At 38.0% G+C, this 15118-nt stretch overlaps 1 protein-coding gene across 1 annotated transcript in view; it reads right to left on the bottom strand.

The window, feature by feature from the left end:
* The window catches only part of LOC104124712 (glutamine-dependent NAD(+) synthetase), a 46483-nt gene that overhangs the window by 9118 nt on the left and 22247 nt on the right, over window positions 1-15118 (bottom strand). The window contains exons 20-30 of the mRNA XM_035892641.1: window positions 11768-11844; window positions 10974-11151; window positions 10142-10258; window positions 9074-9180; window positions 7676-7748; window positions 4393-4492; window positions 4026-4091; window positions 3582-3646; window positions 2128-2225; window positions 1728-1809; window positions 268-354 (exon numbers count right to left, since the gene is read on the bottom strand). Coding sequence (XP_035748534.1) covers window positions 268-354; window positions 1728-1809; window positions 2128-2225; window positions 3582-3646; window positions 4026-4091; window positions 4393-4492; window positions 7676-7748; window positions 9074-9180; window positions 10142-10258; window positions 10974-11151; window positions 11768-11844 — 1050 coding nt within the window. The remainder of the gene's footprint in view (window positions 1-267; window positions 355-1727; window positions 1810-2127; window positions 2226-3581; window positions 3647-4025; window positions 4092-4392; window positions 4493-7675; window positions 7749-9073; window positions 9181-10141; window positions 10259-10973; window positions 11152-11767; window positions 11845-15118) is intronic.

Raw genomic sequence — 15118 nt, forward strand, 5'->3', positions numbered from 1 at the left:
GTCTGGCCGAGTCACTTAAAAATGCTGACAGAATAAACAACCATGTGTTTTGTACATTCAACACTACCTGGCAATCCCAAACTAATGCTGTAAAAGCCCCCAAAGCAATGCCATTTGTGATTACAAGAGCAATCCACAAACAACTTAAAAAAAAATAAATAATCAATGACACTTGATCATACCCCATGTTCAACAAGTTGTGAAGTTTGTTTATAAGCTTTGTAGCAGAATACTATGACACTTGGTAAATGGTAGTTGGATACTTACTTCCCTAATGGCATCTTTGTCTAGTTCTTCAAAGAGCTTCTGAAACTGGGCAGCTGACAGCTGGTCACAGGAGCATGTTTTGAGCGACTTCACATGAAAGAGAAATATTCAGATCAGTACGTGCAATAGGCGCATCTTCAAACAGTGCCAACACCCTCAGACTATCTTAAAAGTCTAGGAATAGAGATGTAATACAACCTACACCAAGGTATTACAACGAACATGAATATTGCTTTGCTTTAACACAAAACTGCCACATGACTGCGGGATTTTCCTCAACGTTTCTATTTTCCCCTTTTGGATCACATGCTGGTTAAGCAGGAGCATGCTCTTTTGATATACTTGAATTTTTAGTCTCATCTAATATTGCCATTATTATGTTATGATTCAAGGAAGGAAGAAACAATGTCAGTATCACTGTTCTGTGGAAGTTACTAGCTGGAAGGATGGAATTATTTCACAAATTGTAATGTGAAGACGACGCTTCCATAGCATGCTAAACACTAATTGCAACTGTAGCGCACACAGCAACAAAAGAAATGGAACACACCCACCAGTGACAAGAATTAAAACTAAAATTTGCATTTGCATACCTACCTAACAATGCAATTAATTACAGAGCAGGGAGTTGATTTTCAGGCAACTCTGCTTAAACAACTCCTATCCCAGACAACAACAGGAAGTAACACATGTATATATCTTCATTCCACTTCCAATCTTCACGTTAGAGCCAGCCAATTGCTGATGCTATAACCATCAGCTCTGAATTGTCTCTTTCATTTAGCAGAAGTTCTTACAATATGGACTTCAAAAAATCTGCTGCAATGGTGTTCTTAAAAAGCAACATTACTTTTAGATAACTTTTCTGAAAACCTAACAATAATTTCCAGACCTCCTGTTAGAGCTAAATAATTTCTCTTATCTCTGAAAATCATGGCATGAACTGCAATGTTAATTAAGTCTTTTGTTAAGCAAAACCACTCTCCTTGTAGCCTGATACAAGTATTAATTTCTAGAGGGAGCAGAACAGCTAAAATCCAATTGTAAAAAGACATTTTCAAATGGTAGAGGAAAGCTGCTATAGACAGCAGCTGTAGACCACAGTGAGAAATGCTTTACTTCTGGAGCCAATGTAAAGCAAATGAAAAAGTTAGCTCTGCAAAACAAGAGTTTTCATTACCCTACAGGTCTCTACACGTGAATGCATTCCTCATCATGCCAACCAAAGCAGCAGCAACCTTAAGGTGAAATCACTGCTTAGAGACTGTTTTGTTCTGAGGACCAGAACATCAACAGACACCGAGCTGGGCCTCTGTTCATACTCTTAAAGAAAGAAGCATAAAACAAGTTGAGCTGAAAGCCACTACTCGTAGATCAATGTGTAATTAAGCAATTTCAGCTGCCTGTCCCATCACAGGGTTTGATAGTCGCCAACAAAACTAAGAGAATATAGTTCTTACTCTCATGATGGCTTGCTTGCAGCGAGAATCCATTTCAACTTTCTGCAGCACTCGTAGTAAGGCCCCAATGCTGACACATGACCTATTTAAAAGAAAATAGGATGGACCCTGAAAGAGGTCTTGATGGCAAAAATAGCTGTTCCAAATGCATTCCTGGCTCTTTCTTTTTTTAAAAAGCAGATAAAATTAGAAGTAGAAATAAAAATGGAATAGACCCCGTAAGAGTCCCAAACAGTGTATTATAAACATCTAGTTAAAGAAAAAACAAAATAAAAGAGATAAGCAACAAACTGCCATTTTTCAAGAAGGGATCATCAGTAAATATACTAAACAAAACAAGATGACCGAAAATCCGCTCTTTTCTCCTAGGTAATCTACCGTTTCCATGTTCTTCACTTACTGTTGTGCACTAGCAGGAGTCTCTTTCAGGGAAGAAAGCACTTCAAATGCAGCCCGGATTCCAAGTCGCCTCCTGAAGAGGGAGGACTGAACAGATTTCTGGACAGTAAGAACACCACAGAGGAGATGATTTACTTACACTAGCATAAAGGAAATCCAAGCAGATGATACAAATAAGACCTGTAAATTATTTGCCCAGCCCTTAGACAAAACCTACTGCAAGCCTCAGAAAAGGACGTATCTGTTCAACTGAACTAGTTTTTCAGGAAGACAAGATACCATTTTCTTTCTCCCACTGCCAAAGTCCCCATCATGAGCCACTAATCTAGTTGTTCAGCTACTGGGTCCAACAAGACAGACACCCCACAGTTTAAAAGGAGTACCACAAAGAGTCACAGGCTTAAGTCAGTGAAGTCCATTCCTACAAAAAGGACTTGGGGAAGATCAGGGCCAACCAGCTTCTCATGCAGTACTACATCCTATGATCAGATAACATACTGATATTCTGGCGCACACCCCAGGTTTGTGATTAGAGACTAGGAGACTTTCCTAGGCCTTGCTCTCTCCAAGAACTCTGTGTACGAAAAGGAAGGTAGCAAGCAAACAAGTCTCTGGAGTTCAAGTAAACATCCAGGTCATGGTTTATTTTCAATACTGGATCACACAGGCACACGCCTGTTCTGGAGATAGTGGCAAGAGCACAGCTCAAGTATTCACAGAAATCCATACTACTGTGCAGAGAGTTCTGCACTGTTCATTCCAAACTACAGAGGACATCGCCGTACTTGCACAAAGGGAAAGCAGCTTAACCTGCAGCCCAGAGGTTTAGCTGTCAGACTCCAGTGCTTTTGCATAGCACTACCCTAACTCAGCTTTACCAAAATATTGCTGTTCAGTTGTGAAGCTTCATAAAATAAGCAAGAGGAAAGTAAAAAACTCAGGTGGAGGTGAAACTGCTGAAAAACTAACTCAAGACTCGAGAAAAAAAATTTCACCATGAAAGTTACAAAGTTCCAAGAAAAATCTCAAACAGTTTGATGGCACCTCAGCAAGATCAAGACTCGGCCTGTTCTGAGGAGCAAGAGACTGACAGTTCCCCTTTTGACTGATGACTGCCTGACCAAAGATTCAGCTGCATGCCATCAGTGTGATAACCATTAAAACTTAGCCTAGCACTTCGTTATTTCTACTCATCTACTACGTGTGTTAACTGCTAAGTAACTGTGGTGCACCTTGGATGTTCTGTATTCATTGCCGGAGACAAACCCAATTCTGGAGATCTCCAGCTGCACCCATGAAGCCTCTTCCTACATCAAAGAACCTTAAATATTTTAAAACCGTATCTACAACCAGGATAGGCATACTGCTTTAATACACAGTTGAAACTTTTAATACTCAGGGCTTCACAGTTTTACGGTTATGGTAGAACACAGAAATCAGGAATGCTTTACTCACTAGAAGGTATCCTCGAAACTGGTTGTATATTATTGCTGTAAGCAAGTTCATCAGAAACAGGTTGCCTATTAGAGAAAAAGAGGCAGTGAGAATTACTGAAATATATTTCAGTTTCTCAAAGAAGTTTCAATGTATATAGTAAATCAGATGCAAAATTTTTAAAGGATTAGTTTTCCTGTGTTTGATTTCCAAAATGTTTTTAATGTTTGAATATACTATAATGTATGCATTCCCCTTTGATAAGTTACTGAAAAAAAGCAAACCATTCCTAAGTGCCTTCCATGAAAATTGTCTTGCAATATACTACACAGTAATTGGAAAAAAAACACAAAAAAGGATAAATTTATGATTAAACTTTCCTAGAAAAATAAAACTCTGAGGCTGGTATGCACAAGTGTCAAAGATAAAGTGCATTTAAATTACTGAAAACAAGAGGGAACTTACCCAATACAGTGAAGAGTATAAAGAAGATAGAATATGCTCGATTCTTAGAATATGCAGGAATCATCACTGTGTCAGATTTAACAAAAAAGGAAATAAGAATTTAATGCTTAACATGAAAACTGGAGACTTCTATCAATTTTTGGCAAACTGTAAAAGCTCTTCTATAGCTCTGCTTCAGAGATGCATACATAATTACACCAAAGGAAAGGCAAGAATCAAGTTAAAGGCATGAAAAATCTTTACATAACCTTCCTCTGGCTGTACCAAGAACTATCAGCTGTAACAATGGTTACAGTAGACTGAAGATAATCTTACTCTCTTAGTCTTTAAAAAGAGAGACAAGAGTTATTTCTGAAAGATTGCTCACCATCAGGATTATTTGCAGTAGTTAGCAGGACCAGCAATGATGTCAGTGAGTCTGGCAAATTCCGGAAATACCCCACCCACTCCTTATCCTGCTGGCCATCCTAGTTGAATAGATGGTCATTGTTAGAGAAACACTGAAGAATCACTAAGGCTGTCTTACCAAGGCAGGGTAGGGGGGGGATATATAAATCAGTCAATAATCAATTTTGTACACAGACAATCAAATCTACCCCATGAAAAAAAGCATGAGGCAAGCATAAAAAGTAGGACAATGTGTAGGAATGCAGTGCAAGCACTTCACTGATTAACAGCCATTAAAAAACATAAGGAAGAACAGCAAGCTAAGACAGACACAGAAGGCTCAATACAGGACTTATGTTTAGCTAACACCTCAGACCCAGGAAGAACAATAATGTCACAAACATAGAATATAAAAATCTGAAGCAACCTTTGATCGATATAAAAAAGCATCATCTCTTAACCTGCAAGAGATATTAGTGCATTGGAGCTAAAAGGACTCCCCAAACATGATTTTATTAAAAAAAAAAAAAACAACAACAAAACAGACTAATACCACATTCAGTCTCAACTTGCATTATAAAAATTAGTGTAGAATAGAAGCTACTTGCTTTCCTGCTACAGCATGCTATACCTCAGCATAGGTGGAAACCTAATCACCCTGTAACGTATACTCTAGGATTGCACTCCAGGACTTGTCCAAAAGTATAATACAATTTGAGGACAATATTAAAATAGATCTTGTCTATACTGAAGAACAGAAACAAAAGAAGGATGGCAACACCTGGGTGAGCCCACAGCCTCCTCAGTAATGAAGAGCTGCCTTAATAACTACAATGTTACAGAAGATCCTTGCCTATAGATTATGAGCTCCTCTCAAACACCTACAGCTCTACTAGCATACTCACTGAGCATGAATGGTGTCTCTCACTTCCCCTTTGACTTCCAAAAAGAAAACTTAACATTGTCTGAATTGGGTATTTGCACAGAAGTTACTACCACTACTTGGAACAGTAGTTTTCCCCTTTCTACAATTATCCCCTTACATGCTCAATTTAATTACAGTAAGATCTACGCAGAACACAGCCAGACAAGTTTTAGGTCTCTTTACAATAACATATGTGAAGATGGACTTAAAAGTATGAGTGCAAGGATAGTCCTCAACATATTTTAGAGGAAATAAATTTAGAACAGAACCATAGAATTGTTTAGGTTGAAAAGACCTTTAAGATCATCAAGTCCAACTGTTAGCCTAACACTGCCATTAAATATTTATATAATATTTATCTTCATATAATATTTACACAAATAATTGCTTTATATAAGCAATATTCTAACCAGCATTACTGCACATTGAAGAAGTTGGGCAGGTAGAAAACATGCAACTGTTCTATTTTGAAAAGATGAAGATTCAAAATGCTATTTACAGTATCAGTGAATACATCACATAGAGCTTAAACATCTTGGTGGGAATAGGGAGAGGGAAGAGAGAGACCAGTGCTACAGCACCCAAAAAAATATTTGACTAAGATTATCAAAGTTATTTTGTGACTCAGCAAAAACATCAGATGATCTGCTAAAGCTCTGATGGTATCAGAATGTTCAGCAAAAACACACTGGGAGGCTGATCTTTCACCATCTACTTTTTTTTCTACACACACACACACACACCCACCCCAAGTTCAGGTAGAGACAGCGAAAAAAGATGCAGAGTGCAAACAATATAAACATGAGTCATGCAGTACAGAACAAACAGCCCTTGAATCTGCTGCAAAGACTGGAAAAATGTACCTCCAGTGAACACACATAAACAATGCAAAAATCCAGAGGCATGAGTTTCATTACTAAATGTATTTTTAGAACTTGCTTTTGGTATTTTGCCTTGTTAGATACAATTACTTTGCATGGGTCTTAAACTAGCAAATCAAAAAAGGAAAGAAGGGCTGCTCTCTAATTTGTTATTTTTCACCTAAATGTATACAAAATTGACTGGTTCAGGTATACAAGTTCATTACATTCCCATCTGCTGGGAAAGCTCGTAACTGAAATTAGATGCGACATACAGAGATAATACAAAGATACAGCATGCAACTAAACAAAGGGGAAAAATAAGAGTTCTGCTGCTAATTCCAGAAATCCTCTAACATGGGAATTCAAGGAATTTGCCAATCACAAGGAAGACTAGGGGCAGGCTCAAGTGCAAGTAGGAATGAAGGTGCAAAACTGAAATTAAGGAGAGGACTAAAGTTACTGGGAGAAGTAGGCAACAAATCTTTGTGCTCATAGGAACACATTTACGGAAGGCCTTAAAAAAAGTAAGGACAAAAAAAAAATATCTGAGTATGACACATTAAGATACAGGAAGTTTAAGAGAGAGGCACCATACCAAGAGCACTGGAACACAAAAGTTATTTTAACGACAAAATTTTAAATTTGCTTTTTGGAAGCAAGAAGAATAAAAACAGAGGAAAACCAAAGAGATCAGAAACCAAAATGCTGGAGAAATGCAGGCAAAACCAGGCAAAAACCTACCAAGGCATGGCCATGGATACAAGTATTAGAAGACAAGAAAACACAAAAGAAACTAAACTTAGCAAAAAGCTAAATATAGAAAAGAGAATAAATAAGTGAGAATATAAACAAAAGAGTGACAAGATTAAGAGCTTTGGACACAAAACAGCATAGAAGGTTTCAACAAAAGCAGAGAAAGTAACACAAAGGATCAAATTGGAGAATTGTATAAGGAAGCCTCTTGTATAAATAGACTTTAAATTTCTCACCTGTGATAATGGCATCAATACCAGTAATAAGCAGGACCATAAATAAAGATGTCAACCACATTTTAGAATGGAACTATCTAACTTCACTCTGAGCAGCCGAGCTAGACTAATAAAATAATTCACTTGCTGTAAGCTGTGGCGTAAGATTTCAGTTGTGGAGTAGGAAGTAGCATTATCACTTAAGAGACAAAGTGCAGACTGGAAAAAAAGAAAATCTTCACTAAAGAATGAAGAGGTTTAACGCTATTCTGAGGGGCCTTCTAATGCACACTTACATAAACAGCACTATACATGGATGCTATGTACATGTTAAATCTATCTGAAATGGACTTCAAACTCATACCTGTAAGTTTGACAAGGTAACATGATCTTTTCAAGGGAAATAAGTTTCACCAGTTTGATTATAAAACTGGACATGCAGCAGCTGTGCGAGTGAAGTCAAAAAAACCTACCAAGATCTAGCAAAGCATAAATGTAATTGGTTACCTTTGTTCGAGCAAACAGCAGCATTCCAAACATGGTAAAGAGAGACAGATGAACAGCTAGTAGCAGAACTACACTGTTGGAAAGAAAACATATCGTATACATTAATACCAACTTTATCTTATTCTTAATATCCTTTGCTAAAAACACAAAAGGATGCCACATAAAGAAAAGCAGTGGTATTTTTAAGAAGCTATATGGACGTAATAGAATCTAAGTTTTGATTCAGAATAAGAGTCACACTTGTTCAGGACTCAGCATAAGCTTAGACAGTTGTGAGGTCAATGACATTCTAACACTTGTTTTTCTAAAGTTAGGACCATATTTACACCCTCCAATCAAAATACAACATCTTGACTTGCATACACCTTTGATTCTCCTGGGACTTGTGAGGTAAAAAGTAACAGGCAAGGACAGTGAGTTCTATAAGCTGTACACATATACTACCCATGTCACAGGAAGAGTGACATGCACTGAAAACATGAAGAAAGAGGTATTTTGTTGTACAGCAGTCATGACTGGAAGACAAGTACGTGTGTGTCTATCTATACCTCCGAGAGGCTACCTTGGAGAAACACAGCACAGACCTTCACCCAGATGATGCCTCAGTTCTTCCCTTGCAAAAGGGTTGTACGTAACACATACAGAATTAAAAAGCCCCACCCAACTAGCATCAGAAACCTTATCTGTCACATACAGAGCGATATCACATGTGAAAAGGGGATCTAGTAGAGAAGATGTTGCTTAAAACTGTGCTCACTATTGCCATTGTACAAGTTCTTGATAAGAACCGAGAAGTTGCCTTGAGAACCAGCTAAAACTGACCCTGTAGTTTGGACAAGAGCCAAAGAGCAACTGAGTCTGCGCAAGAACAAGGGGTTACTAGTGGTGACGAAGAGGAGTCATCGGCCTTCATCCACCACGACCCCCACGACCACCACCAGGAGACAATGCGCAAGCGCAGTTGGGAGAAGTTTATGGAAATGACTTCTTGGGGCTAATTTTAATATGAAGCAGGGACAAGTCATGCATATGTATAGCCATATTTGGGAATCTTACGTATGTGTAACACTTTGTAGTATAACTTCGAGGCAAGCTACTGCACACGCGCGCACAATTTTGGTGGGACTACCCCCTGTGCTGCCCAGCGCTGAATAAACATACCTACTTTACAATCTTACAGATTGGGGAGTCTGCTTTCCACACGTCACATGCATTCTAGAGAAATTTTACAGACTAAAAGGACCAAAAAGTTAACACAGCTCTCCATCTACTACTACCTGATCTCACCAACCACTTAGCTAGACCATCAAGAAGGAAGCTACTCAGATGTCAGACTCCAGAACACTAAGGGTAACTACATGCTTGCTGTGAAAGGATGTTTTCTATGCTATTACCTACCTTGCCATTTCAGGCAACGTGCTATTGATACTTTTTAATGTTTTCTTCATCATTGAAGAATTCTGAAGGAGAAAGAAAGGACGAAGAATTCTTCTTATTCTCACATTCTGCAAAACACAACGGATCAGATACTGAGTTCCTGTAAGACTAACACCACAAATATTTTTAATACAAGTTTGTCAAAAAACACTGATACACATGTCAAACTCAACAGCGTAACATAAAAAGCTCAGAAGCTAAACCTGTCCCACTGAAGTCACAAAACACACAAAAGATATTTTATACATATAGGTGCTGCGTTAAAAGAATGAGAGATAGCTTTAAAAATGCACATTGACATTTCAATAGCCTCATCAGGCCACTAATTATAAACAATCTAACTTTACTGTTGGGTACACATAGCAAGCAGGTCAAGAGATGGCATTTTCTTATTTTCTGCCAAGGTCCATTTCAAGAAGGGAATTAATAGCAAGCTACTTACAATAAGAACAGACACACATTTTGAAGATAAGCTCTTGATTTCAATTTTCAGCCTTCTGGTTTTTTTCTTTTTATAATTAAAAGGGCCTGCTTATTACTCAGCAATTTCTGCCTCGGACGAGACTCCGATGATTGCCTTTATTTTCCTTAAGATACAGTAAAGCAATTATGCTATTTGGTTCTTTCATTCACTACATAGACTCTGCCACTGAATCAAGTTAAGAGCCTAATTCTCCAACTGTATGACAAAATTAGTGCTATGCAACCAGCGTTTTCTCTATACTCTTTGAACGTTGACAAACTGTAACAACAAAGCTTTATTTAATTTTACCAATGAACTTGTATCTTATTGATTTGATTCTTAATGGAATCAAACAGAATCCCTTGCAAAGCTCTATTACACCCAACATCGTCTGTGTTTCAGTGTATTATCCAGCTGTCAAAGACCAAAAATGAACCATCTCACCCTCTCCCCTTAATTCTCCAATATATCACATAGGCCCTGCTGAGCAGCCCTTTGCGGGTTCTTCTCCTCCACTGCTCTCCACAACGAAGCTGCTGATTGTTTCTGCAGAAAGCAGTTCTTACCTCCGTGCAGAAAAAACTCAGGGATACAATCCAATCGGTAAGGGAAACAACCAATGTCAGTATATAAGCCATCAGCCATTTATTTTTCCAAAATTCTTCCCATCCAATTAAGTAACTCTGGGGAGGGGAAAAAAACAAAAACAAAAACAAACCACCAACTTACTTTAATTATAAATTCCAACACCCCAACAAGTCACTGCCAATTGTTTTCCAAGTATTTCTAGTTTTACATCAGTGCTCATAAAGAGCTCCCTGAAATCCAAACAAAAATACACTGACTGGAGACTTTTTCTACAAGAACTAAATAAAGGTCAAAAGAAGCAAGAAGTACACACAGGCCGTGTGAGAGGAATTCTTTGAATCAAAGAAAAATGTCCATTTAATAACTATAAAAAGATATTTTTCAAGAAACAAATATCCAAAGAAAAGTTCAGTTTCTGATTATTTTTATTTTGCTTTGTGTAAATGAACTGGCATATATTTGATTATTATATAGCCCAATTTTTATAGCCTAATACAAGCAGCTAAGCTAAAATCATTGTATTCTTAGCAAAATTTATTTCACTTGTTCCATACAAACAAGAGTTCATATTTCTTGGATTAAAAAAAAGCAATAATTTTTTTAACTCAGAAAATATGCACTTTCTAATTTCTCCTGAAAGTAAGGTTTTTATATAGCAAAGCAACCTCAGCATGCAAATCCAAGATACGAATAACAATTCTAAGACATTTCTCCCAAAATACAGAATGGAGAAAAGCCATGCTGAGTATACTTACTGATCTGCCCAGGACACTAACATTTCACTCAGTACCAGATGCACGCGATGCTCACCTTTACAGATACATCAACCATGAACACAAGAAAGCAAAGCAGCTCAATGCTTTCTGTTAGGCCACACGGAGGGTTCCATGCAGAAAGGCGGTATCGTACATCTGACGTGATAGTAAGCGAAGAAGGCTTTTCAATGAAAACCAAAGCCAGGATTATAGTAATGGTTAAACTCAGAATCCTGTTTGGATAGAGGTGAAATTAAGAAAACAAAACAAAACCAAACACACACACACACCACAAGAAAACACCAAACCCACAAAATGAGTTAAAAAAAAAAATTAACAAAATACTTCCAGTAAAGCAATTTTCTTAGAAGTAAACCAAGCTTTATAATATCATGTTTAACACAAATGGGTTAGATCACAACCCAGCACTTGATTAGCATGATGTTGCCTGCATTAGAAAAATGTAACTGCTGACCACCAAATAACCTTAGGTGGTGTTCTTTTGAAACTAACATCAGCAAACAATCTTGCTACTATTTAATATGTTTAGACATAGACACTGGGAAAACTCTAACACACAGTGCTGTAAATCATGCCAATAGTCCATTCACGCAACAGCCCTATGGCTGTTCCACATGATCACACTTTCATATATCTTGTTGCTTTCTACTTTATCATGTTCACATGTAGTCAATCCACTTGCTTCCTGCAATAAGTTCTTATAAGGATAAAAGCACAATTATCTAATTATTTAAAAAAAAAAAAAAAAAAAAAAAAAAAAGACTAAGAATGATTTTTTACAAAGCCTTACTCCTGAACAAAAAAGCCAGAAGAATACCAAGTTCTTACCACTGGCAAGTTCTTGAATAGTACCATCGATAAAGCCATAGGGATTTGGCGTCCACACGATGATTTATAGATCGATACTGAAAGCAGAAAGCAAAAAGGATGATTCAAACGTTACATTCAGTCTGTCTCAAAGGCAGAGATCAAGTTACCAAAATAAACCAAATTCTAATCAAAAAAGCTCAAGTCTTGAGATAATTCCAGTTGCACAATAAGATAAAGAAATTATTGTACAAGTTACTAATTATTAAAGTGTCAGTCACCAATGACCATCCTACATGAGTGCAACAGAAAAGACTTTATTTTAAAGTTTTCATAATCCAAAGACCACACAGTCATTTAGATAATCAAACCGTATGGCAGTCATCTGAAGCAAGCATTATCATCATTACAAATAACAGCATCAGTAATAATTCAGCGCCTATTCTGTCTACTTGCCAAAACAGTCCACCCATTTAGTTTACCTTTCTAGCATTCATTTCATTCATGGATCCTCTTTTGCCTTTACTCTTCCAAAAAGCCGTAAGATGCAAACAATTTAATTCTGAATATAAGAGCCCTCAACCTAGGTCTTTAAACAAAACATGCTTTAAGTTCAGGGAAATACCCATGATGCTTCAGAACCGTCCTGGTTTTGCTGAAATCTGCTCAGCCCCTCCTCAGCAGCTGCTCCTGGTCTGCTGTTACTCTCCCTCTGTTGAGAGGTATCCACTTCCAGAAAGGTGTGTGCACCTTAAATAGAACTGATCCCCAGAAATCTCCCAACCAAAAGCTATCTGAATGCAGCAAGACAGCTCAAGAACTGCCCTTCAGCATCCCTGCTGCCCGCAACCAGTAATAGAGGCAACAGGATCTAGGAATCCGCAGTAATGGGCAGTAAAGGAGTGACAGAGAATGAAGACTTCCAAAGGCACCAAGTTCAGCTGAAACAAAAAAGAGTTCCAGCTTCTCACATGAAGCTAGCCTTAAACTCTACCAGCTCTTAAGCAACACAAGCAGTCAGATTTAGAGGCAAATTACAGTGTTTGCTCAGACAGTTTCTCTTAGCAGTAAGGCCAGCCACTCTCCAAAAAAAAAATATATTAAAAAACAACTAACAAACCAAAAACCACATGCAAAACCACCCCGCAAACCAGCATCTCTTTTGACAACCTTGAAGAGAAGACATTATCTCATTGTGTGGAAAAATGTTTCTCCTAGGCAGAAGTTCACCGAAACTTGCATACCACAGGAATCTGGAATTCTGATTTTGCTTTGTAAATCAAGATTACATTATATGGAGGTTGCCTGAACACGGAAAAACTTAAAAGCTAGCAGAACATGTGACAAACATCCAGCACGGGAAGCATAATAGCTAACAAACAAGTTATATTTACCTGTATCGCATCTTCAATAAATACTATAGCTTGGTTTATATAAAGGTCATTATCAGCTCCAATACCTATGAAGTTAAGAAGAAATAAGAATCACTTGCTGTATCTTGGATAAAGCCTACAGCTTGCTTACTAGTTAACAGGAGCTCCACAACCATGGTTCTTGTGACAAAGGGCACTGTACACACACAAAACACAAAGACACAGCTCCTGTCACATTTGCTCCATCAGCAGCACCATGTGTTAAATTAAATAAACAATCGTCTCAAACACATCATGCATCTTTCTGTATTTTGTGAAAAGGTTCTCTCTTAAATTTAGCTTAAGTAGCCAGATTACACTAGTAGTCAAATAGCTATCATGAGACTGGAATATTTCTATACAGAGACAGATCCTAAGTAACAGGCATCGTAATGGAGTGTCAATCAAATTATTATTTGACAAAGTGTACTGTCAAGTGAAGCTGGAAAAATCAGACACTAGCATTCTAGACATTTTTACTTTTGTTTAATAAAGATACTGAGGTTCAGTTTGATTTCGTTCCCTCCAAAGCCAACAGAAATCTCCAGTCAGATGAGAACAAAATTAAGTCCTTTTTTAATGTGTCCTGGGAGTTATTATGACCATATCAAACAGACCAGAGTTCAAGACCTAGAAAGGGGTGAAAGTATACAAAGTGGAGGGAATTAAAAAAAAAAAAAAAAAGATCACCGAATTAATTACTATGCAACATTTCAAAACCCATTACTAGGAAGTCCATACATGAAGAATAAATGGTAATCGCTTGTGTCACTTGAATTCGGACCTTTGAGTAACTAACCTGACAATTAAGCCAAGAAACAAAGGTAGTTAAGGCTAAAATGAGGAAGAAAAAAAAAAAAGGGGAAGGTGGAAAGGAAAGCAAAAAAAAGCTGAGTGGGCTAGACATACTAAAAATGTGTGCGAATATAACCTTCCCACAGAGAAGAGGCCTGAGGAGCACTTCAAACCGTCTCCTCCCAGGAGACGGCAATCACAGCTTGGGGTACAAGAGAAAGAGTCAGTCCCAGCACTAGCACAATGCTCGCCAGACACCAAGCAACGCCAGGAACGCCACTGATCTGAGTCCCAGACGATTTTATGTTCCACATGATTCAGCGGCATCAATTTTCTACAAAGACTGCAAACAGTTTTTAAATGTCACCATTTATCTGAGCATAAGCAACAACACAGTTTTGTACTGATTCTGGTATGAACCACGGTGCAAGAAAGACTGAGCATAAACAGCAGACAAGCTGGGCTCATAGATAAAGATCTTATCTTTTTCAAGACGTGGCGTAGCGGCGAGATAAAAATAGAATTATTTAAAAGAACAGTATTAGTTAAAAGGATAGCAAGGGCAGCAAAAGCTTCAGATTCTTGGGGCACACAGCACAAGCCTAGCGTTAATCCCAACTATTTGGAAAGGGCAGAATCTAAGCAACTGCTCTTAATATAAAACTAAAAAAGGGAAATTTCTGAGAAATGTTTACTTTAGCAATTTCAGTTTGGGTTTTTGTTGGTTTATTTAAAAAAAAAAAAACTCCACATTTTCCATGCATGCTACCAAGGATACCCAATTTATTTTGCAACTCTTAGTCACAGGCAGTGACACTTAGTCACAAGCGCTGACTGAGGTACCGCTCGGTTCGGGTGTGCGGGACCTCTCTCAGACCCCAGTGCACTTTTGACACTGAACAAACAGGCAACAAAAAGAGAAGGTTCACTTCAGTGATGCGACACTCTGAAAACAGAGAACCTGAGGTCTCCAACGGAGCCTTTCCTGGGGGAATTGAGAAGTCAGACTCCAACGTGCACTGAGAGAAAAAAACTTGCCAGTACCTTAAAAAAAAAAAATAAATAATTAAAAAACAACAAAACCCGCCAAGTCTGAGGCCGAAGCAGCGCAAGGTTTGTACCGAAGGTCAGCGAGAGCGGCTCGGTGCATCCAACCCTCCGCGGC

The sequence above is a fragment of the Egretta garzetta genome, unplaced genomic scaffold, assembly GCF_000687185.1.
Source record: "Egretta garzetta isolate BGI_Z169 unplaced genomic scaffold, ASM68718v1 scaffold454, whole genome shotgun sequence".
Taxonomy (NCBI): Eukaryota; Metazoa; Chordata; class Aves; order Pelecaniformes; family Ardeidae; genus Egretta; species Egretta garzetta.